The sequence below is a fragment of the Lynx canadensis genome, chromosome E2 (assembly GCF_007474595.2).
Source record: "Lynx canadensis isolate LIC74 chromosome E2, mLynCan4.pri.v2, whole genome shotgun sequence".
In the NCBI taxonomy this organism is placed as follows: Eukaryota; Metazoa; Chordata; class Mammalia; order Carnivora; family Felidae; genus Lynx; species Lynx canadensis.
In genome coordinates this window covers 19,289,943-19,315,078 of record NC_044317.1, presented here as the reverse complement: position 1 = coordinate 19,315,078, position 25,136 = coordinate 19,289,943, and the positions used below count along the sequence as shown (strand labels likewise).

General features: G+C 51.1%; 1 protein-coding gene and 1 long non-coding RNA gene across 3 annotated transcripts; one reads left to right on the top strand and one right to left on the bottom strand.

The window, feature by feature from the left end:
* The first annotated feature begins 287 nt into the window (after window positions 1-287).
* On the top strand, window positions 288-8,870 carry CA7 (carbonic anhydrase 7). Of its 2 annotated transcripts, none has more exons than XM_030298619.1 (7): window positions 288-389; window positions 2,925-3,122; window positions 5,899-6,017; window positions 6,714-6,809; window positions 6,913-6,975; window positions 7,503-7,658; window positions 8,118-8,870. In XM_030298619.1, exons 1-7 carry the CDS (start codon window positions 350-352, stop codon window positions 8,238-8,240), a joined length of 795 nt encoding a protein of 264 aa, XP_030154479.1. In that variant the 5' UTR covers window positions 288-349; the 3' UTR covers window positions 8,241-8,870. The 2 variants fall into 2 exon arrangements, with proteins under 2 accessions (XP_030154479.1, XP_030154478.1); XM_030298618.1 differs by lacking the exon at window positions 288-389 and adding an exon at window positions 784-893.
* Window positions 3,054-25,090, bottom strand: LOC115502833. The gene is made up of 4 exons (XR_003965203.2): window positions 24,144-25,090; window positions 15,859-16,191; window positions 14,062-14,227; window positions 3,054-3,300 (listed from the first exon to the last, which is right to left on the bottom strand). It is a non-coding gene; the product is annotated as an uncharacterized LOC115502833 (long non-coding RNA).
* Window positions 25,091-25,136: the final 46 nt, after the last annotated feature.

Here is a 25,136-nt window from a genome sequence, read left to right as displayed (position 1 = left end):
CAGGACAGTCCGGAGCCCGTACACGTGAAAAGGGAGAGTCGTCCAGCCAGGGAGGGGGGATGGGGAGTAGGGAGAGAGGTTTACGTCCCCTGACCCCCCCCCCCCCCATCTCGACTCAACTCTGGGGTTCAACTGGCCAGCGGGCGGGCGGGCGGGGGCGGGGCACCGCCGGCCTCTTTCGCCCTGCCGGGGGTTGGGGGGGGGCGGGTCCCCCGGGAACTGCTCCTCCCGCGCGCCGCAGCTTTAAGAGGCTGCTCGGCGGTAGCGAGCGGGGCTGGAGCCGCAGCCAGAGCCAGCGGAACTGAGAGGAAGGAGCAGGCAGGTGCACGGCTGCGGGGACGACAGCGGCATGACCGGCCACCACGGCTGGGGCTACGGCCAGAACGACGGTAGGCGCAGACCCTGGCCAGCCCCGACCCGCTGGATCTAACCCACGAGCCCAGCCGGATTTCCCGGACTTCAAGCCCCCCACCGTCAGGGAGGAACCGGGACCCCCCTCTGGCCCAGCCCCCCGAATCCAGCCCACCCGCCCGGCGCAAGCTCTGGCTCCCCCACTCGCCCAAAGTCCGCGCTGCGACCCGGCCTGCCCCGCCACCAGCTAGCCACCCCCTGGCTGAGCGCGCGTCCTGCCGCCTCCTCCGCGCAGCCCCTGACTGCTGTGCTCGCCCGGACCTGGGCCCCAACACTCACTCACCCGCCGCAGGCACAGGGGGCGGAGGTGGCCCTGGGCAGCTGGGGGCGGTCCGGGCGGAGCGCTGTGCGCGGGTGTCTATGGCGGGGAGCGCGCACGGCGTGTGTGCGGGGACCTCCCGGGAGCCGGGCTCTGCTGGACAAGGGCGCGATGTCCCCGGGAGAGTTTCCCCGGGGAAGTGTCCGGGCTCTCCTGCTGGCAGGTACGTGCGGGAAGGGGGCATTTGTGGGCGCGCGCGTGTGTCTAGGTGTCTACATCGAGCAGAGTGTCTGAGCACGTCCTGGTGTGAAGCGTGGGAGCCCGTGGCCCACACGAGCCTCCTGGTTTGATTGGGAAAATAGCACCCGATCCTGCCTCAGTTTCCTTAGGATGCATAGGAAGGGAAAAGAGGCAGAGTTAGAGCCAGATGGCTTGAATGTGAGTCTGGGACAGGTCAGTTACCCTTCGGGCTATTTCTTACCAAGGGGGTATAGGGGTGTGGGGTAAGTGTTTCCCCCTTTCCCTCCGGTGAACAGCCAGGACTCAAAACCTACCCTGCCAGGAGAAAATGCTAGGCAGGGCAGGTGGATGTGGGGAGAAAGGAAGGTGCTGGTGACAGGAACACTCCTCGCCTTCCCTCTCTGGAGAGAGACAGTCACTCTTTGTGGGAGGATGGGGGTCCTGGGCTAATTGGGAGGAGGTTGGGAGGGGGTTGGGAGGTTGCAGTGGGTCAGAAGGAGTTAGGGAGGGGCTGTTGTGTGTCTGGCTCCCTCTGGGATCCAGGGACACAAGAGCATATTTTGGAGGGGAGACCCCCAGAGCTGGGCATGCAAAAGCTAGAGACATTCAGAAAAAGGCAACAGAGACCAGCAAAGTGGGAGAGAGAGGCAGAGAAGGGGCAGGTTGACAGAACCCATAGATCATCTTCCTTCCAGCACCCGCTTTGAGACAGTTTCTGGGTGTTTCCTCCAGAGTCAGAGTCCCCTGACTGTATCCATCTGCTAGTCTTGCCCACCAGCTCTGAGCACCCAGTATCCTATAGGGCCTGCCCCATGGGCCTACCACCCTCAGGCCACTGCCCCTCACCCAGCCAGACCTGGGTCATTCAGGTTAGGGACAATGAAAGAGGGAAGGACAGAGAATAGAGGTGCCGGCATGCGGCATGCTCACAGGACTTCAAAAATAACCCAGTGGGTCTGGGCCACGATTCTGAGTCATCCATTGGGGACACAGCTCTGTCGGCACCTGCTGCTGTTTTCTCAGGAAAACTTAAGAAGCCAAAAACGGGGAGAAGCACCAGCCGGCAATAGCTCTAAAAATAGGTTGCATCTCAGGATGTTCCCCAGGGAGATGCCGAGCCTCTAGGCTGCAGATGGAGCCTCTGGGAGGCAGGTGGTGGGCGCTCGTGGGTGTGCATGCAGGTGTATGTGTATGTGCTTGCACGAGCACGTATTTTGCTGTAGTCTTTTATTGCAGACCTGGGTTTGCAACAGGGAGTGTTTGTGTGTGACGGTGTATATGCGTGTGTCAGGTGTAGGTGGCAGCGCTGTGTGTGTTTATACACACGTATGTTGCTGGCCCTGGCCACTCTGGGCCCGATGAACCCAGGTCACTGTGCATATATGTATGTACCCATTAAAATCTCTATAGTCTGTAGGCACGTGCCAGACATGCACGTGCTGTGTGTTTATATTGGTACCGAAGTGTGTGTGCGAAGTGTGGGTGAATTGCCCTCAGTTCTTTCATCTATGAAATGGGGATCATGCTGGTATCTGCTTCACAATGTGATTGTGAGGAACGAACACATGTCTCAGAGGCAAGGCTAGGTCGATGTTAGCTTATGTTATTATTTTCACAAACACCAACACGAACATGCTCAAGGTGCAGGAAGAGGCCAGATACGTGGTACGGTCAGGTCAGGGACTTCAGATGCCTGGGGCCCTCTGTGAGCACTATTGGGAATTGGGGAGGAGTCACTGCCTAGAACCGCCCCTTGGCTTGTGACTATATTGGCTCCCTTCCATAAATTACCTCACGGGGCCTCTTATCAGCTCTGGGAGATGAGTTTTAGTAAGGCCATTTTGCAGACAAGGAAATGGAGGCGGAGAGGGGAAGTGGCAGAGCTGGGACTAGAACCCCAAAGTAGGGGCTAACCTCTGAAGGGATACCAGGGAGACCGTCCCCCACAGGTGTCCTCAGCCCATGGCCCAGAGATCCAGGCTAGCCTGAGTCCTTGCCCTCTCCCCATCTGCAGGCCCCTCACAGTGGCACAAGCTGTATCCCATTGCCCAGGGAGACCGCCAGTCACCAATCAACATCGTGTCCAGCCAGGCTGTGTACTCGCCCAGCCTGAAGCCACTGGAGCTTTCCTACGAGGCCTGCATATCCCTCAGCATCACCAACAATGGCCACTCTGTCCAAGTGGACTTCAATGACAGCGACGACCGAACTGGTGAGTGGCCCTTGGCGGAGGCTGGCCCCCTCCCCCTGGGCTCCTCACCCTGTGTTGGACAGGCTCAGGAAGGCTGGCGTGCTGTGGCGGGGAAGGAAGGCTCCACTTCTCACCAGCTCTGAAGGCTTGGGCTGAGCCTCAGTCAGCTTATGCACAAAACGGGATGCTCTTTTCCTCTCTAGGGTCATAGGGAGGAAAAATGAAAAACGGAAGTGATGTTTGTAGTGCTGGCATATAGCAAATGCTCAAGAAATGTGAATTCCCTTCCTTCTCTTCCATTTACTGCTTTAGGTCAGGTTTGTTTTCACTCTGGGCCCTGTGAGTCACCTGCTGTGTGGCCTAAGGCCAAACCCTCCTCCCTGTGTGATCTGGCCAAGCCCAGCAGAGACAGAAAGGAGCTAATGTGTTCTGTGTGCCAGGCCCTTTGCTAAGGTCTTAGGCAGTTCTTTTATTCTCTCAAGAACCCACCTCTAAAACGGGCAAATAGAGACTCAATGGGGAGTTTGCCCCATTGCTGGGGAGTTCCAAACAAGCCTGGTCCAACTCCAAAGGTCTTCTCTCCAACTCACCCACGAGCTCAAGATTCCAACCAGCCTGCACCAGAGAGCGGCCAGCGGGAACGTATGGCATCTCTTTACCCTGGGATGAGAGTCCAGGTTCTTTCCTAATCAATTCCTAGGTGGAGGCCTCAGGAATGCTCCTCAGTGAAGAGATTTTATCCTTATAAACAGGCCTGTGAAAGGTAGAGTGGGGCAAGGAGGGAACCTGCTAGAGTTTTTTGTGTAAGGGAGTAACTGGTACTCTGCCTCTCCGTCTCCACCTCTCATCCTGCATACAATGAAAGCACACAAAGGAAATTAAGTTTCAAGTAAAAAATCAAAAAGCAGAGAAGAGGAAGGAAACCACAGAGGAGTGATCTTAGTTGCTTAGCCCTGAGTTCCCTGGTAGGTTAGGAAAAAAGGGAAAGAGGGTCAGCTATAGTTCTTGTTGTAGAGGGGAGGAAATCCAGCGGATTCTCAGAAGAAAGACATTTCCTGGAACTGAATTTTTAGAAAAGCATCTCACCCAGAGCTTTGGGGCTCTTGATGACCCTAAATGACAGTTTGTGATGGAGCAGTTTTCATATGACTGTACCTCCTAACAGCTTGCAGAGGGCATTAAGGATTCAGTTCAGACATCTGTAGCTTCGTGAAGGCCACTGTTGTTGGGAAGGGAGAAAGGAAGCCAAGGGGGTATGCCTCTGGACCAGTGATCCAGCCGCTTACTTTCAGGCCTGGATGGAGCTCCCTCCCTACCAGAATACCCAGGCCTGAGGGGACAGGGAACCAGCAGAAAGAGAGTAGGCTTGGGAGTGCGACATTTGGGGCTCTGCCACTCACCAGCTGTGTGACTTTGGGCAGGACACCTGCTTTTCCAAGTCTCAGTCATACATCTGTCCAATAAGGGATAACAATGTGTTCCTCTCAAGGACACTATGGGGGTTGATGCCAGCAGAGTGCTGAACACATGGTGAGTGCACAGTGAACAGTAGTGTGTTCTGTAGTTAGGACAGGGAGAGGAGGAGAAGGGAGCCAAGCTCAAGGGGTTTACTCCCCGAGAGGCCACACTGCAGCATCCCAGGTGGGGCATGCTCAGAGGGGTGGGCCCCCACAGGTCATATCAGACCCTGCTGCTCCTGCCTCTCCCGGACGGAGCAGCCTGATTGGGCCCCTGCCACGGCCATACCCCCACCTCCCGCTCCAGACTTCTTTTGTCCACCAGCCAGCAATGCTTATGGACAGGCCCTGCTTCTCAGATAGGGCAAGGTAGCAAAGAATGGCCTTTGGACTGTTCAGTCATCCTCCTCACGGGGCCCCCAGGGGACAAGGCCCTGCCCTGGTCACCCATCCTGGAGGGGCCTAGTAGAACTCTGAGCCTGGGGCAGTCACCTGATCCAGCGACTCACATTCAAGCCTCGCTGGGGCTCCCTCGACTGCCTGATCCCTTTCACCTGGAAATTCAATCAGTCCCAGGAGGCCTTGTGCCTGGCTCTAGCTCACCAGGTATCAGGGTGAGAAAGTCACAAAACCAGCACAAGTAGGGACCTCCAAAGAGACCACAGGGAATGGCCCAGGCCCGGCCATTAGAGTGGGAACTGTCAGGGAGTTGGCCTTTGGACAACACCAGGTCTTGGGAAGGCTAAAGGTTCTAGGGAGACAGTGTGGCCTGATGATTAGGGGATTGGGCTCTGGACTTATGAAGGAGATACAGGCTTATATCCTAACTTAGTGCCTTGCTGAATGATCTTGACAAAATGTCTTGCCCTCTCTGTGCCTCATTTTCCTCCAATGTAAGATAGAGAAAACACAAAGTTCTGTCTCTTATGACTTCTATAAGGCTTCTAGAAGGATTAAACAAAAGAAGCCCCCAATCTAACCCTGGGTCCAGGGTCCAGGGGATCCAGACATGAAAGGCCTATTGTTAGCGATAACGGGAGCTTGGGAGACAAGGGCCCAGCTTCTGTGCACAAGTGGGCAGAAACGGGGAGGGTGGCCAATTGGAGTGGTGCACTCTGTCACTACCGGACTCCTCTTCCACCTGCAGGCTGCCTGGATTCCTGCCCTGGCCCCGCAAAGGGCCCACGGCACTGGGTGAAGACTGACCCGAGCCCACTTAGCCCAACAAATTTTCCAAGTGAAAACTTTATCCCTCTCCTGGGCACTGGCCTGGTCCTGGCACTACCAGCTGCCGGGCCGTGTAGACTCTCTCACATAAATTACTACACTTCTTCTTGCAGTGGTGACTGGGGGGCCCTTGGACGGGCCATACCGACTCAAACAGTTCCATTTCCACTGGGGCAAGAAACACAGTGTGGGCTCAGAGCACACGGTGGATGGCAAGTCGTTCCCCAGCGAGGTAAAGGCCCTCTACCTGAGCCCTCCCTTTATTATTTGGAGAAGGCCAGGATGGTCACGCGCCTGGTGTGGGGGTCGAGAGAGGGTGAGGAGGAACAGCCAGAGGTTTGGGAGAGACCACCCCTGGCACAGGGTATTCCACCAGAACTCTGCCCCCTGGTCTGTGACTCGAGAAGCAGTTTTCTGAAGGACAAGTCCAGTCCTACCACACCCTGCTGACAACCCTTCAAGGACTGAGCCTGGTGTTCAAGGCCCTGCAGAAAGTGGCTTTATCTGGCCTCATCTTTTCCTGACCTGCCCCCATATTGACCAGCATGTGAAGAATCTCCTGTCCATACCTGGCTCTCTCAAACCTCCCAGGCTTTTTGCCTATGCTGTTCTCTCTACCTGGGGTATCTTTCCCCAGGGTTCTGTCTGATAACCCCTTACTTATTCTTTGGACTCAGCTGCACGCACCATCTTCTCGCATGGATGGCCATTACCTATTTCGCAGTTCACCCAGGGCAGGACCTGAGCCAGATTTCTCTTTGGGTCACCTGGGGCTCAGGAAAGGGTTGGGCCCAGAGCAGTGTGGATGTTATCTGTGGCCCCTGGGGGCTTCCTACCCCTCTTGCAGAGGGAAGCCCGACTTTGAGCTCCCACGGCCCCTCGGAGGCGCTAAGCACTGGCCTGGCCTGGCCTGTTGTTGCCCCTATAGCTGCACCTCGTTCACTGGAACGCCAAGAAGTATAGCACCTTTGGGGAGGCAGCCTCAGCGCCCGATGGCCTGGCTGTGGTCGGTGTCTTCTTGGAGGTAAGGGGTGGTTATCAGGGCCAAGAGGGGCACGGGGAAGCCAGCATTGCCCCTAGTTCCAGACATGCTGGGTGCTGGGCTCACACTACCCTTTCCCTGACAGACAGGGGATGAGCACCCCAGCATGAACCGTCTGACAGACGCGCTCTACATGGTTCGGTTTAAGGTGAGACCAAGGGTCCATGGTCTTGACCCAGAGCAGCCTGGTGGGAGGAAGAGGCTGGAGCACAGAGTGGGCCCATCCACTGCAGCCTGACAGCAAACTCTCGCTGAGATGAAGAGTACAGGTTAGCAGCTGCAGTGCCCTGCAAATGACTCCTCTTCATTGGAGTCAGTGGCCTCGCTCAGTGCCCAGGTGACAACCTGGTTGGTATAGGATTGATAAGATGGCTTGTTGTGTTAATGGGCATCCTACAGCCAGCTCCGCTAAGGGTAGTTGAAGGAAAAGGCAGAGAGAGAACATGGTGCCCAGAGAGCCCTAGGCACCACAGCTTTTACATACCAGCAAACAGGTGGACAGGGCCGGGTCCAGGGTGGGGGGTGGCATCTGGTATCACAGACCTATGCCCACAATTTGCATCATTGGGCCAAGGAGAAGACTAAATCTTGCCGACAGGAAAGAGTGGGGAGGATGCTGGTCTGGTCCCGGAGGCGGGTCTATGCTGATTCCTGGGTTTGCCTGCTCTGCCCCAGGGAACCAAGGCCCAATTCAGCTGCTTCAACCCCAAGTGCCTCCTGCCTGCCAGCCGGCACTACTGGACCTACCCGGGCTCCCTGACAACGCCCCCGCTGAGCGAGAGTGTCACCTGGATCGTGCTCCGGGAACCTATCAGCATCTCTGAGAGGCAGGTGAGTTCTCCCAGAGTACCAATCGGAGGGCTGGGGCACTCTCAACCAGCAAGCTACAGCTTATAGTCCCACCATCAAGTCTCCCATCTTTTGCTAATAAACATTTAGGTTCTTGTTTGGGAGTTCACTTGATTATTAGTCATTAGGACCTCACCACAGGCTGAGAGGGGAGACCCCTGCATCCTGGGACCACCCTTGCTGTGTTAGAATCTGAATCCTGCATTTGTTGACAAGTCTTAGCTACATGGAGTTGGAACTAAAGCCAGGTGGAGCAGGGTCCAGGTTCAAAGGCCCTTTTGTGGGTAACTGACATCAGGATCCCAAAGAAAGAGAACGAGTGGGTAGCAAGAGGAGAGAGGGGTAGAGCTGGCTGGCAAGGTATGTCAGATGATGTGTCAGGGATCAAAGAGAACGACAGCACCCCTGCTCTGCCCTGAGTATCTCTTCTGTCTTCTCAAGATGGAGAAGTTCCGGAGCCTGCTTTTCACCTCAGAGGATGATGAGAGGATTCACATGGTAAACAACTTCCGGCCGCCACAGCCACTGAAGGGCCGTGTGGTCAAGGCCTCTTTCCAGGCCTGAGCCGCCTACCTGCCCAGCTGGCCACTAGAGCACCATTTTCCCAAGGGCTTCCACGTCAGCAGACACCAAACCATCTGAGGCTCCCTGCCTGGGGGGTGCTGTGGACCCCCCTCCCATTCAGCTGGCTTGCTCCTTGGCCACCCTGGAGGATTCTTAATGGGACCCTCAAGTCAAGGGACACCCTTCGGCTGGGGACAGGAAGGACAGGAGCTGAGCATGGTCCAAGCCTGAGGCTGCCTCTGCTCTCCAAGACCCAAAGGTCCCTGGGAATCTCCTCCCGTCTTCCCCACTGGCAGTGACAGCAGCCCCACCCTGAGCTCACACTGTGATGGACGAGACCGAGCTCCCTGGGGCAGGCAGCTGACATTTCCAGAAAGACTCAAGCAATAATTAGAGGTGGGCAGAGCTGCCCTCTCGGCGTTACCTCTTCTGCAGGCCTCCGCCATGCACGAACCTCACTGCCGGGCCATTAAAATCAGCACCCAGACTGCTGGAGATGACATGGCCTTTTCCCTCCAGCCACCTGCTGCCATGGGCAGACACTGGCTATGGCTTAGGTAGTTTCTTCCCTCATCCCCTCCCAGCCACCAAAGCCACCTACATGACAATCCATCCATGCAATGATTAATAAACTCATTTATTCCTGCAACAAATACCCACTGAGTACCTGTGCTATGTCAAGTACTGTTGTAGACATTGGGAGGAATTGATGGTGATAAGTCAAGCACAGTATGTGGGGAGGGACATCAGTATGAGCAGGCGAGGGTTATATAGAGGGCCCAGAAAAGGGGGGGGGGTACCTCATCTGGTGAAGAAATTAAATTCCAGCCAGTATTCCAAGGCAGATATAAAGGATCAGTAAGTTGGAAGCCAAGGGGAGAGTAGGTGTGCAAACTCAAAGATGAAAGAGAGCCCAGAGTGTAAAACTGAAAAGGACCAGGGGGGCTGGAGGCCTGGGGGAGAGCCTGGGCCCCCTCCCAAGGCTAATGGGAGTCATAAAGAGTCTTGGGTATAGGCTGGGAAGAGCCAGAAGGGCAAAGGGGGAAGATCCCTGAAGAGTGTAGATGAGCAGGCAGAAGTAGCAGCAGGGAGAAGGTGGTGGCCAGCAGCCAGGAAAGAGGAGACAGGGTGGTAGAGGTGGGGAGCGGTGGGACTGGATGAGACAAGTTTAGGAGGTAAAGCACAAAGACAGGGTTTGGCTATCAGAGAGGAAGAGGGGGTCCAAGGGCAGGACCTCCACATGGGCTGGGGAGCCTGGGCAGGAGCTGACCAGGGTGGACATAGGATTCACAGGGCCCTAGCTGAGGAATGCTAGGAACTGGTGTGATGTTGGGGTGTTAGCCAGGAGAGAGGTAGAGAGTCAGGCTGCTTTGAAATGTCCTAAGGTGCTGGAGGGGAGGGGGCCCAGGATGGCCAGAGGAACAGTACGAACCCCTGAGGAGGAGCTGCTGAGAGGTAGGAGAAAAGTCACAGAGTAGGGCCCAACACATCTAGGGGAAAGGGGCATGCTGGGGACTGCTGAGGAGTCTGAGGCAGGGCTGGAGTGAGGATGAGGCTAGGGAGCAAAATTAAAGAGGCATGCACCCTCGGGCTCAATCCTGCATTTATAAGATGCCCCTGAGAGTGGGCATCTTCTGAAATTTGTACCCTAACGGCCTCCTCGCCTCACCCTAGTCCAGCCCAAATCTGGAGGGCTCCCTAAGGAAAGTGCCCAGGTGGATTTAGAGACCCAGTCATCACTGCAACCCAGACAGACGGGTAGGGAAGGCAGCAGGCAGCCTGGAGGCTGAGGAGTGAGGGAGGACAGTAAACAGGAAGCAGAGAGATATACTGCTGAGGGGGCACTCGTTCAGGGCCTTTGGAGAGACGGCTGAGGACCCGTATGAACAACCTTGGGAAGAAGGCTGAGCTGCTGAGATTGGAGAGGCTGGTGACACATCTGTCTGCTCACTTCACCACAGCTCCTGTCATTGTCACTATTACCAGAAGGGCCTTCCTGGGTTATGAGGTACTTCTGGACTTTGGGTGAGGCCACAAGGAGAGGAAGAAACTGGGTCTTAGACTTTCAGCTTCCAGCCAGGGATGCAGGGAAGGGAGAGGCTTGTTCTGTTGACCCTTCTCACTCCCATGCTCAGGACAAATCTGTCTCCAGACTGGGTTGAAGTTGAAGAACAGAAGGGACAGAGCCCTTTGATGGGAGGCCAGGCACAGCTTTGCCCTTGCAGGCACCCCTGGCCCGATCTAAGGGCCATTTTCTCCCTCTACGTTTCCGGAGACGTTAAGAAGGGTGGTGTCTGGAGGACGGTGTTTGCTCAGCTTGGGGGCAGGCAGCAGCAGAAAAGCAATGCTAGTGGCGTGCCTGGTGGCTCAGTGGGTTGAGCATCTGACTTTGGCTCAGGCCATGATCTCACAGCTGGTGAGTTCGAGCCTCACTGTCAGCGTGGCAGTATGTCAGCGTAGAGCCTACTTGGGATCCTCTGTCTCCCTCTCTCTCTCCCCCTCCCCTGCTCTCTGTCTCTAAAAATAAATAAAACATTAAAAAAAAAAAAAAGAAAAGTAATGCTAGTAAAGCTTCCTCTTAAGACAGGCCAAGGGCCAGGGGCAGATGACTGACTCTCTCCCTAGGATACAAGAACTGTCTTCACCCCCCGTTTTACGGACAGTGATGATGTGCCTGGGGGAGGGTTAACTAGGCAAGTGGCAGAGTGGGATTTGAACCTGAATCTGTCCCACAACTCTCCTGCTCTGTGCCACAGCAACTGGGCCCACCCACGGGAGGGAGGGATGGGCACGGTGGCGGCCACGTGGAGTTGAAACAACAGGACTGACGCTGCTGGCAATGCCAGGGACCTCGGCCAGCCCCTCGCAGGCATGGTGGCAAGACAGGCCTGGCACCAAAGAGGACTTGAGAAATGGGAGCTGGCTTTATAGTAATTATCCCAAGGCTGCCAAGAATCCTCACTCCTTAAATCTTTCCCCTTAATTTGTTTTTTAATTTAAAACTATTTTAAAATCAAAAGTGGCCTCCTTATGATCACAGCCCAAGATTTGACCCTTTTACATCTAAATGGGATGCCCCAGCTGGATCCCAAATGCCTCCAGCAAACCTGGCCTCAAGGGACCCAGGACTGTGTCCTGAATCCTCACCCAGGACAAGATTGCCTCCTGAAGCTGATGCAGGGCACATTCAGAGCACTCAAGACAAGATAGGCTCTGCTCGCTCCCAGGTTCCCAGACAGCCCTCCCTGGTATCCAGGGTAGCCCACGCCAGTGGCCACAGCATAGACTTTGTGCCCAGGCTAGGGGCATAGACTTCCCTCCAAAGCTGGAGGATGCAGGCCCTGGGTCTCCCTTCTCCGGGCCTCGGGAGATGGGGTGGCTGTAAAGACCCAGCCCCCTGGAGCTCTGTCTGCAGAGGATCTGCTCCCAATCCCAGTTACCTCTAGAGCTGCTATTGCTGCAGGGGTCTGAGAGGTCCCCATAGGGCTGGCTGGGGACACTATCTGCCCAAGGGCTCGTCTATGGGGACAGTGATCTGTGGTCTGAGCAAAGGTTGGGGATATGGACAGAAACGGGTCTGAGGTGAAGGCTGCAAGGTAAGCTGACAGCATTGTTGTCAGAGCTGATGTCTGGTGGGGGTGGGGACTCATGTCCCCTTGGACTCATGTCCAAGCTAAGGGGGCCTGGAGCAGGATGCAGGCCTTGGCTGCAGCCAGAGCTGACCTAAGGATGGAAGGAAGGTGAGATAACAGTATCTGCCCATCCTGGATACCTTGGGCTGTGTCCCCCCATGTCCATGTGTCACAACATCAACTCTGATCTCACCCTCAAGGGCAAAATGAACCCCTGGTTAGTCAAGACTCTGAGGGGAAGGGAGAATGTGATTCTGTGAGCACGGATGGTATCTGGCCTGCAGCCAGAGGCAGGGGCTGGGGAATGCATCCCTTTTGGAGGCTTTTCTGCTCACACACTTAGGGCAGATGCACCGGCCTTTGCACCATATGTCACTCGAGCCCTCAAAAGTTTGTGTTCTCCTCTATAAAACAGACATGATATAATGTGAGCCACACATGTAATTTAAAATTTTCTAGTAGCTCTGTTTTAAAAGGTAAAAAGAAACAAGTGTATTTAATTTGAACAATATATCTTATTTAACTTAATTATGTCCAAAGTATATTATCATTTCAACATGTCATCCGTATATAAAAATTAATGAGATATTTTACATTATTTTTTGTGCTAAGTTTTTGAAATCCAGTGTGTATTTTACACTCATAGCATATCTTGATTCACAGTAGCTACATTTCAAGTGCCTAAGAGCACATGTGGCCAGTGGCTACCATATTGGATAGCCTAGCCGAAAACAGATGTTTCCCTTTGCAGGGCCATCTGCTAGCACGGTATCCAAATAGGCCCTCTGGCAGGGCCTGTAGCCAGGCAAGGTGGTGGCCGGAATGAGTCAGATCTGCTCCGAGCCTGTGTCCTCCACAAGGGCAGTTTCAGAACATTTGATGCCAAATTGGCTCCCTCTATTGGGGCCTTCCACCTCCAGGAAACCTCCAGCCTGGCTGGCCCTGCCCCAGGTCACCCTGCAGGACCTTCGCTGTTCCTCTGAGGGAAAGGCCAAGACCTTCAGCAAGGAACTGACTACAAAAGACCGTCAAGAGTAGGGGAAGGTGGTAGTGTCTCTGGGAAGAGTCCTGGCTTGGTCGAGGAGACTTGGTTAGTTTGAGAGGGCTTCCTGGAAGAGGGGTCCAAAGCCAAAGTAGTTGGCATCACAGCAGAGGCACAGAAGCCTCAGCAGCAGTGAACATTTACCAGACAGAGAGAAGAAGGCCTGGCTATCACCCAGCAGGTATCAACAAAGAGGGGATGTGTGGCTGGAGACACAGGGCTCCCCAGGCTCTGAAGGCCTCAAATGTCAGGGAGAAGTTTACTTTTATATCCGGGTGCCATGAGGAGCTACTGGAGGTCTAGAGCAGGAGCTGAGGGCCTCCTGGATTGGAGGAAGAGGATTCTCTCTGAGGCTCAGAAAGCACTAGGCATCATTTGGCCTGAATCCACCTTCTAACACAGGCTCAAGTGCAAATTCTGACAGGTACAATTCATTACCTCCTCCAGCTACCCTCCTTGGCCCTGCAGAAGGGACTCATTCCTGGACCCTGGTCGTTCTTGGCTTGGCCATCTGTGAGTCTAATCTAAATCCCTCCAGTTGCAGCTCAAATGTTTTCACCTGCAGAAATGTGGAAGGGGGAGCAGGTGACTCTTTAGACCCAATGAGTTACTCTCTCGGGATAGGCACTGCAGGAAAGGCATAGGGACACAGAGGCTCCAGGGTGACCTGGGCTCCCAGGGATCCCTCAGGTTTTCAGGAACGAGCTGCTCCTCCTCCTCCTCCTCTCTCAAGTCCTGCTGTGAGTGACAACTCCTTGGTTGCTCTGGGCATGGGTATCCCCTGAGGGCACACAGTCGTATCTCTCCAGCTACCCAGGCCTCCCTGGGGAACTGGGAACTGGGTCCTTGCTGCCGCTGCTACTGTTCATGAGTGTTCAGGAGTAGAGTTTAGAAGGTATGACTTTTTCAATCAGAGGAAGCCATGGTAAGGATCAGTAAGCTGCCCAGGGAATCCCAGAGTATCCACACCAAAAGAATTCCTGTTCTGATCGCCCTATACAGATAGAACAACTGAGGCCCAAAGAAGGAACAGAGTCTGCCTAAGTAAGTCGGTGGGAGAGCAAGGATTTATGACTCCTGGTCCAGTGCTCATCAGGAGAGCCTTACTCCGCAGAAAGGTCCCTACACAGAATAACTCTGTGCTTACCTGTTGCGGAGTCTGAAATCTTGCCAGTTGAGCTTCAGTGCTCAGTTGACATGGTCCCCTGATGAAATGCCTCCCTTGGGAGGCAGTAACACCTTATGGGGGAATGATCTTATCACCTCCTTTTCAGTCTTCCGTGTGACCTCTTCTCTCCACCTCAGTTCCCCATCTGTAAAATGTATCAGTGGGAGGACTTGAGGGAGGAGAGAAAGCAGATTTCCCAGAAGTAGAGCCAAGCCATGGCCAAGCTGGGGGGCAGACAGCTCTGGATCCCAGGATGTGGGTCACCCCATGTGCCCCCTAAATTGCAAGGGGCGTGATGCTGGGCCCAAACTGGCAGGGACAGATGACTGGAAGAATCTCCCAAGACCCCCAGACCTTTGCCCATCAGTGTGACAGGAGAATACCTGGGCTGAATTTCCAGCCAGCCCGATGTAATGGGGGCTCAGAGCTGGATTGAAATGATTTATAGAAAATAAGTAATTCCATGTGTTTCACATACCCAATTCCGTGAACTATGACCCATAGGACAAAGGGTCATTGTCTGCACTGCACTTTAGAAGTCAGTGCTTGGAAGTGATTTCTCTCCTAGGAGGGCAGAGCTCTAATGGTATAATTTGAGGCAGAGGCAGGTGAGCTGAAAAGGTATTTTGGGGGCAGCCAAGCCTTTGAAGCCCCGGCCCCAGCACTAAATCTGGAAGCCTGTGGTTTCTGGGGCAGGCAAATGGACCTGGAGGGGAGCTCCTCACTCCTGTGCAGCTCAGGTCTACTAGGTGCAGAGCTGACCACATGGGCCCCATGACCCCAGGTTGGGGGTGGAGGAGTCTGCGCCAATCTGGCTGCTTTAGCTGGTGCCTGTGGTGGCTCCAGCCACTCCCGGGGGCTCAGATCAGGGCAGCAGCAGCCAGCTCTACAGCCGTGGGGGGCGCCTCCCTCAATCCCAGGGCTCCCTGAGGTCAGAGGTCATGCTGAGGAAAGAAAGCCAGGTGTCTGGCTGCAGGCAAGAGCTTGATCAACCTCAGCCAAATTTACTAAGCCCTTGCTGTAAAGCTGAGGCCTCTAGAGATGGACCCTCAGTGCCCGTGGCACACAGGACTTAGCCATGTCAGGAAATGTCAGGCTTCGGAATTTTCTTTTTCTGCCCCTTTTCACACTGACACCCGGGAAAACTGGGGTTGCTGCCATGGGAACAGGAATAGCCAATGTTTAGGGTTTCCACTAGCAGACTCAGAACCCCCACCCCAAAATCTTTTTGCTTTAGCATAATTTCAGACTTAAGAAAAGTTTAAAAAATAATACAGTGAATATACTATAGACTGGTACTGGACCCCCCATTTTATCACATTTGCTTTCTCTCTCTCCCTCTCTCTCTCCATATGTATACATTTTTTTTGCCAGTGGCTTTCCTAAAAATGAGGACATTCTCTTATATAACCACAGTATAAGAATCAAAAGCAGGAAATTAACATTATTATGTTATCATTTTTTTACATTTTTAAAAAAATTTTTGGAAAAAATTGTTTAATGTTTATTTATTTTTGAGAGAGAGAGAGCGTGCAAGGTGGGGAGGGGCAGAGACACAGAATCCAAAGCAGGCTGACAGTGCCTGACACGGGGCTCGAAAACACGAACCCTGAGATCGTGATCTGAGCTGAAGTCAGATGTGCAACTGACTGAGCCACCCAGGCGCCCCAATATTGTTATGTTACTATTATCCAATCAACGTACCTTATTCATACTGTGCTAATTGTCCCAATAATGTCTTTTGTAACAATAACAACAAAAAATCCCAGATCATACCTTGCATTCAGTTGTCCAGTCCATTTAGTGTCCTTTTCTTTGGTCAGTTCCTCTGTCTTTGTCTTTCACAACATTGGTATGATCAGAGGGTACAGGCCAGTTAGTAGTAGGATGTCCCTCAGCTGGGTTTGTCGGGTGCTTCTTCATGAGGAGACTCGGGTTATTTGGTTTTCATAGGAATATCACAAGAAAGGTTCCCACGTTGTTCTTAGGTAGATGATGCTGATTTGTCTCATTACTGGTGATGTAACTTTTTGTTTTTGTTTTAATTGAAGCACAACATATATACAGAGAAGTACATATGCTTGATGAACTTTCACAGTCTGCACACACCTATGGAACCAGCACTTAGGTCAGCAATAGCACATCTCCAGCACCCCCCACCCCTGCATCTTCATCAAGTTCCTACCTCCCAAAAGTACTCACCATCCTGACTCCTAATAGCATAAATTACATTTGTCTGGTTTTGAACTTCAAATAAATGAAATCATTCATTCCAGAAACCTCTTTAGTTTCTGGATTTATGTCTGCAAGATTCTCAGAGCCTACTTTTTTTTTTCCAGAGCCTACTTTTTATAATAATAAATGCAATACCTCCTACTATGAGCCTTCAGTGAAAATCAAAGAAAATACAATTTATCTACACACTTGATTCCAAAAAATTACTTTGATGCCTTAGTTGTAATATAAAGCCCTTTATAATACATGTTTATATACGCAAAAAGCATAATTTTCAATAAAATAATAGGTGTTTCAGAACATAAATGCTAGCTCACAAGGTTGTGATGAGGTCTTCTGAGGCTTGTACCTATATTCAGAAGCCTCAGAACATGGCAACTACAAATTCATTCCAGCCCGAGGGACATGAGTATTGCTGCCTTCAGGATATGATTTTCCCAGACAGTGAACTCCTCTATTTTTTAGAACAGACATGAAAATATCCCATCTACTCACTGAATTTGAAAAATTTGTGTATTCATTGTACAATATTTTATAAGTCATCAAATTCTAAAATGTGTTAATGTTTATTTATTTTTGAGAGAGAGAGAGTGAGCAGGGGAGGGGCAGAGAGAGAGGGAGACAGAATCCAAAGCAGGCCCGGCTCTGTCACCACAAAGTCTGATGTGGGGCTCAAACTCATGAACCGCAAGATCATGACCTGAGCCCAAGTCAGACACTCAACCAACTGAGCCACCCAGGTGCCCCTAAGTCATCATATTTTAACTCATAGGAGGTGACATTTTGTCTCTTAAGATTATGAGTGGAACAGTGCTCAAATTAGGCATAAGTGGTAAAATTCCAGGCAACATAAAGTACAATAATTCACTATATATTAAAACTGTGCAAGCATTACTCTGTGTTTCCAAATAAAATGGAACAAAGCTGCATGGAATGAATAAGTCACAGGGATAAAACACAGAGCATAGGGAATATAGTCAATGGTATTGTAATAGTGTACTATGATGATAGATGGTTCTAAGCTTGTGGTGAGCATAACGGAATGTATAGATTTGTTCACCATGTTGCACAAATGAAACATTGTAAATCAACTATACTTCAGTTTTAAAAAAGAATTAAAAAATATTTTTTAATGTTTATTTTTGAGAGAGAGTGTGTGAGAGAGAGACAGGGTGTGGGTGGGGGAGGGGCAGAGGACAAAGGAGACATAGAATGCAAAGCAGTCTCTAGGCTCTGAGCTGTCAGCACAAAGCCTGACACAGGGCTCGAACCCAGGAACTGTGAGATCATGACCTGAGCCAAAGTCGGACACTTAGCCGACTGAGCTATTCAGGTGCCCCTAAAAAAAGAATGTTAAAAAAGGAACAATGTTGCAGGCTCAGATGAAGATAAACAGATTCTTCACCTGTTTGAATATCCAGGTGAGATGTTCGAAGGTAGGGCAGGTCTCAGATAATCTTTTGTTATGCAAAACTGTCCTGTAGGACTTCTAGCACCCCTGACAACCCCAAATGCCAGGGTTCTCCCCAACCATGTGACAACTGCCCCCTAGATGCCCTACATGCTCTCTGGGGTGTACCACAAGTCTAGGGGACAAAAGAGGAGGCCATCTGGAGGTCAAAGAACCACAGGGAGGGGCACCTGAGTAGGGCACAGGGTCGAGGGTTGGGCAGAGCCTGAAGGAAGTAAGGGCCCAGGTGACAGAACTAACGGGGGACTATAAGGTAGATCCTCTCCGTAGGCAGCTCCTGAGGGAGTAGGTCGGTCCTAAAGATGGAGGGTTGCAGATCCTCTGTGGACTTTGCTACCTATCATTGAGTCTTCCTTCGGAGGAAGCCACAGGACCTACACTTTCCTGGGCCCTGCATGGATACCTGCTCAACTACTCTGAGCCCCCTCAGGAACTGCACCTCCTAACAGACATAGGGGACCCCATCATCTGCAGCCCCGATGGGGGCCTCCATGAGCTGAAAACCCATCTAAGCCACACACTGAAAGGATTATGGGGCCTTCACATATGTAATTAAATATAAGAACAGTCCAAGATGATACTAAACTGATAGGTAACTATAAGGAAGGTAAACATAATTCTCATTTCTCTCATCACACTTTTATTTTAATAAAATATGAACTAACCGATTATTTTAAGGCACCTTCCTTTGGACTCCCTGAGAACACGCTCCATGTGCCTGTGGCATGACCCACCAGTGAACACAATCCGTGAACTGTTTTTTTTTTTTTTTTTCATGGATTGACTCAATTAACTCATTTCCTGAATTGACCCAAGACCTTTTGAAGTGGGTACCATTCTTATTCCCATTTTGCCGATGAGATACTGAGGATCAGATTGAGATACTTGCTCCAGGTCACATAGTTGGAGCTGGGGCCAGATTGGCCTACCTTGGAGCCAAGCCTATGCCACCACTCTCTGGGCCCCTTGAAAGGCATTAGTCGGTCTTCCCACTAATGACAGTATCACAATAAGCAATGTGGAATGATGCATACAAGTGTGCGCACATACACACACACACACACACACACTCCCTCCACCAGCTCTAGGCAGTGAGATGCTCAGGCGCTTTCTGCAGTGTATTTACGCCCCCTTGTGGCCACGTGTGAGCCTGTAGCTTGGTCTCTGGCCATCTTCGTATTCACTAGCAAGAGCCCAGCCTAGCCAAGCTAGGAAAGAACCCTTGCCCAGCCGGTTACCACTTGTCAAAATATTTAAAATATTTTTGCTGCTGTTTGTGCTCCTGCTTTGCTTGACACCCTAAGCTCTTGCTTCTTCTGCTGTCCAAGGCCTCCAGTGCTGGGTGAAGCTGGGTGAACTTGTCAGTGCCACTGAGCACCACTGGGCTCTTGGGGAAAGGGCATGTGGAGGTCTGAGGTAATGGCCCCACTGTTTGCCAAAGGTATGGAGGATGGGGAGGGCATTCCGGGGAGGGGGGGAACAGCAGGGGCTTTGCCCTGGGAATCGACAGTAAGTGTGAAAATAAAAGGCTGAATTAAATTTGACCCAGTCTCCAGCATAGCCTGGGGATGGGGGTGCCCTGATTACATTGACAGGTCCTAGTTCTTCAGACAGAAATAGCTTCAGAGCCAAGAAAGGAGGACAGCTCTGCTTCAGCACCCTCACATACTCCTTTCTGCCCCCATTCTGTAGTCACTATACAGCTAGGAGGAGGGATATGCCCCCACAACATACATGGGAATGGCTGCCCCCATTCAGCAGATGGAGATACAGAGGCTCTAAATTTGACTGAGGTCCGTTGCCCAAGCATGCATCCGGTTAATGACAGCACTGGGGTTCTCATGTCTGCCTCACCCGCAGTCCAGCCTCTGAAACCACCACATTACATGGGGTGCTTTGTGCTAGAGGAGGCTCTTGTCTTTTGGAAAGAAATGCTCAAGAGGGGCCTGGATGGCTCAGTTTGTTAAGCATTTGACTTCGGCTCAGGTCATGATCTCACAGTTCAGGATTTCAAGCTCCAAGTCAGATTCTGCGCTGACAGCTCAGAGCCTGGAGCCTGCTTTGGATTTTGTGTCTCCCTCTCTTTCTCTCTCTCTCTGCCCCTCCCCCACTTGTGTGTACACTCTCTCTCTCTCTCTCTCTCTCTCTCTCAAAAACAAATAAGTAAATTAGAAAAATTTAAAAAATTAAAATAAAAAGATGGCTAAACAAAAATACAGTATGCTGAGAGGGTAACTGTCTTCCCTCAGGAGAACTCTTCCTCTGGCTTCAGAGAAGCTCAGATTGGCCCCTCAGGCTATTAAATGTGGAAAGTTTCTAGAAGAGTGGCTTGGAAGTGAGTCCAGAGAGTAGGACCCAGACTCTTCTTAGCCACAAGCTTAAAGTGGGACCCCCAGGAACCTGGTGAAGTCAGTTCAGGTTTCTGGACTTTATTTTGTGCTTCGGATATATGGGCATCTCATGAAGTACATGGGTTCTGTTAGATGGGATTTTAGAGCAAAAAGGAGGTTCATGGGGAAATGTTTGGAATTGCTGCAATAAAGTTGGATGAATTCCTTTTACTGCACCATTTCTCAGGGCCTTAACTAAGTTGTTCATTGTGAATCTCTTCCAGGGGTGGGTAGTAGAGACATGGTTCTTTTCTCTCAAAACATTTTCTGGGATGGTGCTCCATGGAGCACACTTTCAGAAGGCATGGGTGAGATGATCTCAAGTTCTTTCCAGCTCTGGCCCAAGGGTTGGAGACGGGGCAGGCAGCCCTGGCCATAAAATTCAAGCCCTTCCCTTGGTTCACAAGGTGAAGACCTTTGTCCTTACCGTTCTCTCTCCATGGAATGCTCTTTCCCAGATAGGCCAGGCTCACTAACTTCCTTCAGATCTCTCTCCAAAGCCTATCTTATCAGAAGAACCTTCCCTGATTTCCAGACATAAAATAGCCCTCTGGTCCCCACCCCTCTCCCTAGCTGCCTCCCTTGCCCCAGAACAGCCCACTCTGCCTTCTTCTCTCCCACTCTTAGGTGTAAGTGTGTGGGACAGACATTATTGGGGGTTTTCCTGATTATTAAATACATGCTGCATGTTAAAAAAGAAAAAAAAAAGCATATAAAGAAATACATGGAAAAGGAAAGAATGTGAAAGTTTCATGACCCAGAGATAAGCATTGTTAACTGTCGGCATGTGTCCTGCTAGATTTTTCTTTACACGCAAAGAGGCATGCACAAAGGAAAAAAGAGGAGAAGAAATGCATACATGAAATATCGTTATTAACAAAACCAAACTCTCTGTTGTAATCTGGTTTTTGATTTGATGTTCTGTTCTGTCCTAATAGCTCCTTCCTGGCCTTTCCAACCCCACATTTGGCATCTTGTTGGATGCTGGGGACAATTGCTCAGGTGACACTGCACCCCCCACCCCTGAACCTAGCTCACTGTGTTCTCTGGTCGCTCAAGGAGTTGACCCTGGGCCTGAAAAGGGTGCTCCAGGTACCGGGGGTGGGACCTCCACAGGGATGGCACACAGCAGCGGCTGGGCACCCTCAGTTTCTTGGACAATGTCATAGGGTAGCACAAGCCACGCCACAGGACCACTGCTTGCTGACTGAACCTATTCCATACCCTGCAGCTTCAAGAGAAAGCAGGAAAACCATGTGCCTCCAGGGGCTCCAGGGCTTCCAACTTCCTCTTGCCTCCTCTTACCCACACCAGACCCCTTGAGCTGTTCTTCTGCTCCATTCCCAATTTACTTTCAAGAAAGAATATGAGTCATAGGCAACTTGGAGTGCTAGTGACAAGTACAAGGCCCACAAAATTGCCCCTTCCAAGCAAGGAGCTCTACAGAGGCTCAGAGAGAGGAAGTAAGTGACTGGGCCAGGATCACACAGCAAATAAGTGCCAGAACTGGGTCTTAGGCTTGGGACTTGAGGACGATGGAAAATTCTGGGCCTGCCAGTGGTTAAGTCTGAGTAGAGACAGCTGTAGGATGATGGTGGAAAAGGGAATGATTATTTTGGGGTCACAGGGGAAGACCTCTGGCCTACATCATCAGAGCCTTGGGTGCAGCTGATCTGTCAAACAGGTGAAAGACATTGATCTGCGTTTGGAGAAGCGTTAAAGAGACTGAAACACAGGTTGTATTTCCCCCAAAGGGTCTGCCCATCCTCCTCTAGTGAAGGGAAATCTTTAGCTTTGGCTCTATGAGCTAGGAGCTTAACACAACCACTTTGAGGCTTCCTAATTGCCCGCAAGCTCTGTTGCTTCAGAGCAGGTTTGAGAGGAGGGCTGAGACAAGATTTGTGTTTTTTAAAAATTCCCATGGGGCGCCTGGGTGGTTCAGTCAGTTAAGCTCAGGTCATGATCTTGTAGTTCATGAGTTTGAGCCCCGAGTCAGGTTCTGTGCTGACAGCTCAGAGCCTGGAGCCTGCTTCCGATTCTGTGTCTCGCTCTCTCTCTGCCCCTTCCCTGCTCACACTCTGTCTCTTTCTGTCTCTTAAAAATAAATACAACATTAAAAAAAAATTCCCAAGCCTTTGTCACTATCATCCTCAAGACTTGTGAAATATGTTCTTGAGGTTGCTGCTCTGCAGGGAATGGTTACCGTTACCATTCCCTCTGAAGGAAAAGGGGCCCTGGGGAGGCGGGGGGGGGGGGGGGCATACACACACGTGTGTTCATGTGCGTGGTCAATGTGGGAGGAGACAGTGCCAGGAAAAGTCACCTGTTTGGCCAGAGGTGGTGAAGTTGAATTACTTGATTTAGGATGACACTGGTCTGTGAGACGACTGTCGGAGGGCACAGATGTGCTCAGATCAGCAGGAAGGCTTTTCTGGGTTTATTCAGTTGCACTGGGGAGCACTAAGGTCACAGAACTGCTCCAAGGGGAAGCATGTCTGCTCGGCCACAAAGAAACATATCTGGGGTTTTTACAAACTCTTACAGATATCGGGCCTAGATGTATAGTTTTGACAGTTGGACAAAAAGCTATCTGCTACTCTCTCAGTTCCTCCTGACACAAGATAATCTCAGATCCAGCTTTCCTAACATTCCACGGAAGCCCCTATTTGTATGGCTATAAAATCAGGGAATTTTGCCAGAATCATCCAAGGGATCTAACTCCCTACTCCGGTTAGGCCTGTGGTTGTTTTTTAAAATATAGTTTTGCTGCTGCTGCTGCTGCTGCTTCTCTCCCTCCTCCTCCTCTTTCTTCTTCTTGATTATACAAGAAATGCCAGATGGAGTAATATATGTGTATGTTTACTGTAGAAAATTTCTCTTTCTCTCTCTCTCTCTCTGCCCCTCACTCATTTGTGCCCTCTTTCTCTCTCAAAAGAAAAGAAAAAGAAAATTTCTAATGTTTACCTTTGACAGTCTATTTAGGGTAAATTAAAGTAAGTAGAATTGGAGCACCTGGGTGGTTGTGTCAGGCAAGCTGTCTAACTTCAGCTCAGGTCATGATCTCAAGGTCTATGGGTTTGAACTCCGAGTAGGGCTCTGTGCTGACAGCTCAGACCCTGAGCTTTCTTCAGATTCTATGTCTCCCTCTCTCTCTGTTCCTCCCCCGCTAATGCTCTGTCTCTGTCTCAAAAATAAATAAAACACATTAAAAAAAAAGAAGTAGAATTAGCGGATCAAAAATCTGTCCATTGGGTAGCCTCAATTTACACTCCTACCTGCCCAGAAGGCAATGCCTACTCACCAACATGAAGTACTAATCTGTTTTAATGATTGTCATGTTGTTTGACAAAAACCAGTACCTTGTTTTAATTCTTATTTGCTTGGTTTTGACTGAGGCTGAATCTTTTTAAATTTCCTCAGAAAATGACAGCTGAGCTGCTGCTTTTCCTTTCTTAAGGAGAGGTCAGACCTTTTCCTTCATTTTTCTTCTTTTAAGACCTTGAGACAAGAAGCACTGGGAGACTGGCTGGGGTTCTTGGGCTAGCCATCCTATGTTGGTGACTGAGCTAGCTACAGCCTCTAAATGAAAGCTCCAGTGCACACAAAATCCTCAAAGATACATTTTTACTTTGGAATTGTTGTGTGTGGTAACTTAAAAAAAACTCTGTGGTTTCAGACTTAGCAGGGTGATGTAATTTCTCTCAGGAAAGTGTGGTGGGGGCAGCCATCTGTGTGCCTCCAGTAGTCACCTCAGGCACCCATAAATGCCTGCAGATGAAGTGATTAAACTGTGCTGACTCTGTCCTTAAGGATGACCCTTTGTCACCCCAAATGAACTATCTATACAAAACCTAAAAATAAAACTTACGCCCATTTATTTAGAATGCCTTAGAGTTATCTTTACTTTCAGTCTGAAACAGCCTTCTCAATATCCAGGAAGAGAGATATTGCAAATTCTGACTTACCAGAAAACTTCCTGAAAGGGCCAAGGGTGAGTGGCAGTATAAACGTCAAACCAGATGCAAGTCTGACAGGAGCGGTATTATGGCAGGCATGTCCTCGGGTCCAGGTGGGCTGGCCAGGCTCTCCAGGTAAACCAGTGTGTCTCGCTTCCAGAAGACTACATTCTCAGGGCTCCAAGTGGCATTTCTGGTCTCTGCCTCCAGGGGAGGACTGTACTTGCCTTGCGATAATAAGGAAGCAGGGGATAACTGGAATCCCACAATACGAGGGACTGAGAGGTTATCTGGTGTCTTGGTTCTCAGTCTTTCTCAACCTACCAACCGGTAACCATTTCTAGTAACTGTCAGTGGTCAGATCAATATAAATGTCTTTTGAAGGCCCAACGGCCCCTGGGAACCAATGAAAACTTTAGAGCAGGAGTTTGAGTTTTAGAAGGGTCACTGCCTGTTCCGTACAGGAAGAGCAGCTGAGTCGTAAAGTGAACGTAGGGAGACCAGATGAGAGGATTGGAATTGGGTAGCTGGAGGCAAATGTGTGGATTGCAGAGACACTCGGGAGATAAGATAGCAGGATTAGATAACAGGAGAGGGGCTGGAAAGAGGGAGCAGTTAAGACTCCCAGGATTCTGGTTTAGGCTATCTGGGAAGATGGTGGGGCCATTATTGGGTTAGGGTAGGAGAGGAAGGGCGAGTTTGGTAGGAAGGTGAGTTCTGAGCGAGATGTGTTCGAGGCGTACATAGGGCCTCCAAAGGGAGGCGTCCAAGTGGTTGAACACAAGGCTGTGACGCTTGGGAGAGAGGTCTGGATTTGGTGGGCAAAGCAAAGGAGAGGAAACCGTGCGGCATTACCAACAGTAAAGAATTGGAGAGGATGCTGGGTTTGGGGTGTGCAGAGTGTGGGCCATCACGTGGCGGGGTAGCTCGGTCCCTGATTGCCTGGTCGCGTAGCCGGGAACTCTGCTCACCCACGGTCGGAGCCCAGAAGGGTGCTGATGG

Excerpts from the sequence above, each read along its gene's own strand:
- CA7 (XM_030298618.1), top strand. The coding sequence starts at position 842 with ATGTCCCCGGGAGAGTTTCCCCGGGGAAGTGTCCGGGCTCTCCTGCTG. Across the intron at positions 3,123-5,898 it reads TGACAGCGACGACCGAACTG|TGGTGACTGGGGGGCCCTTG; the intron begins GTGAGTGGCCCT and ends TTCTTCTTGCAG. Across the intron at positions 6,810-6,912 it reads TGGTCGGTGTCTTCTTGGAG|ACAGGGGATGAGCACCCCAG; the intron begins GTAAGGGGTGGT and ends TTTCCCTGACAG.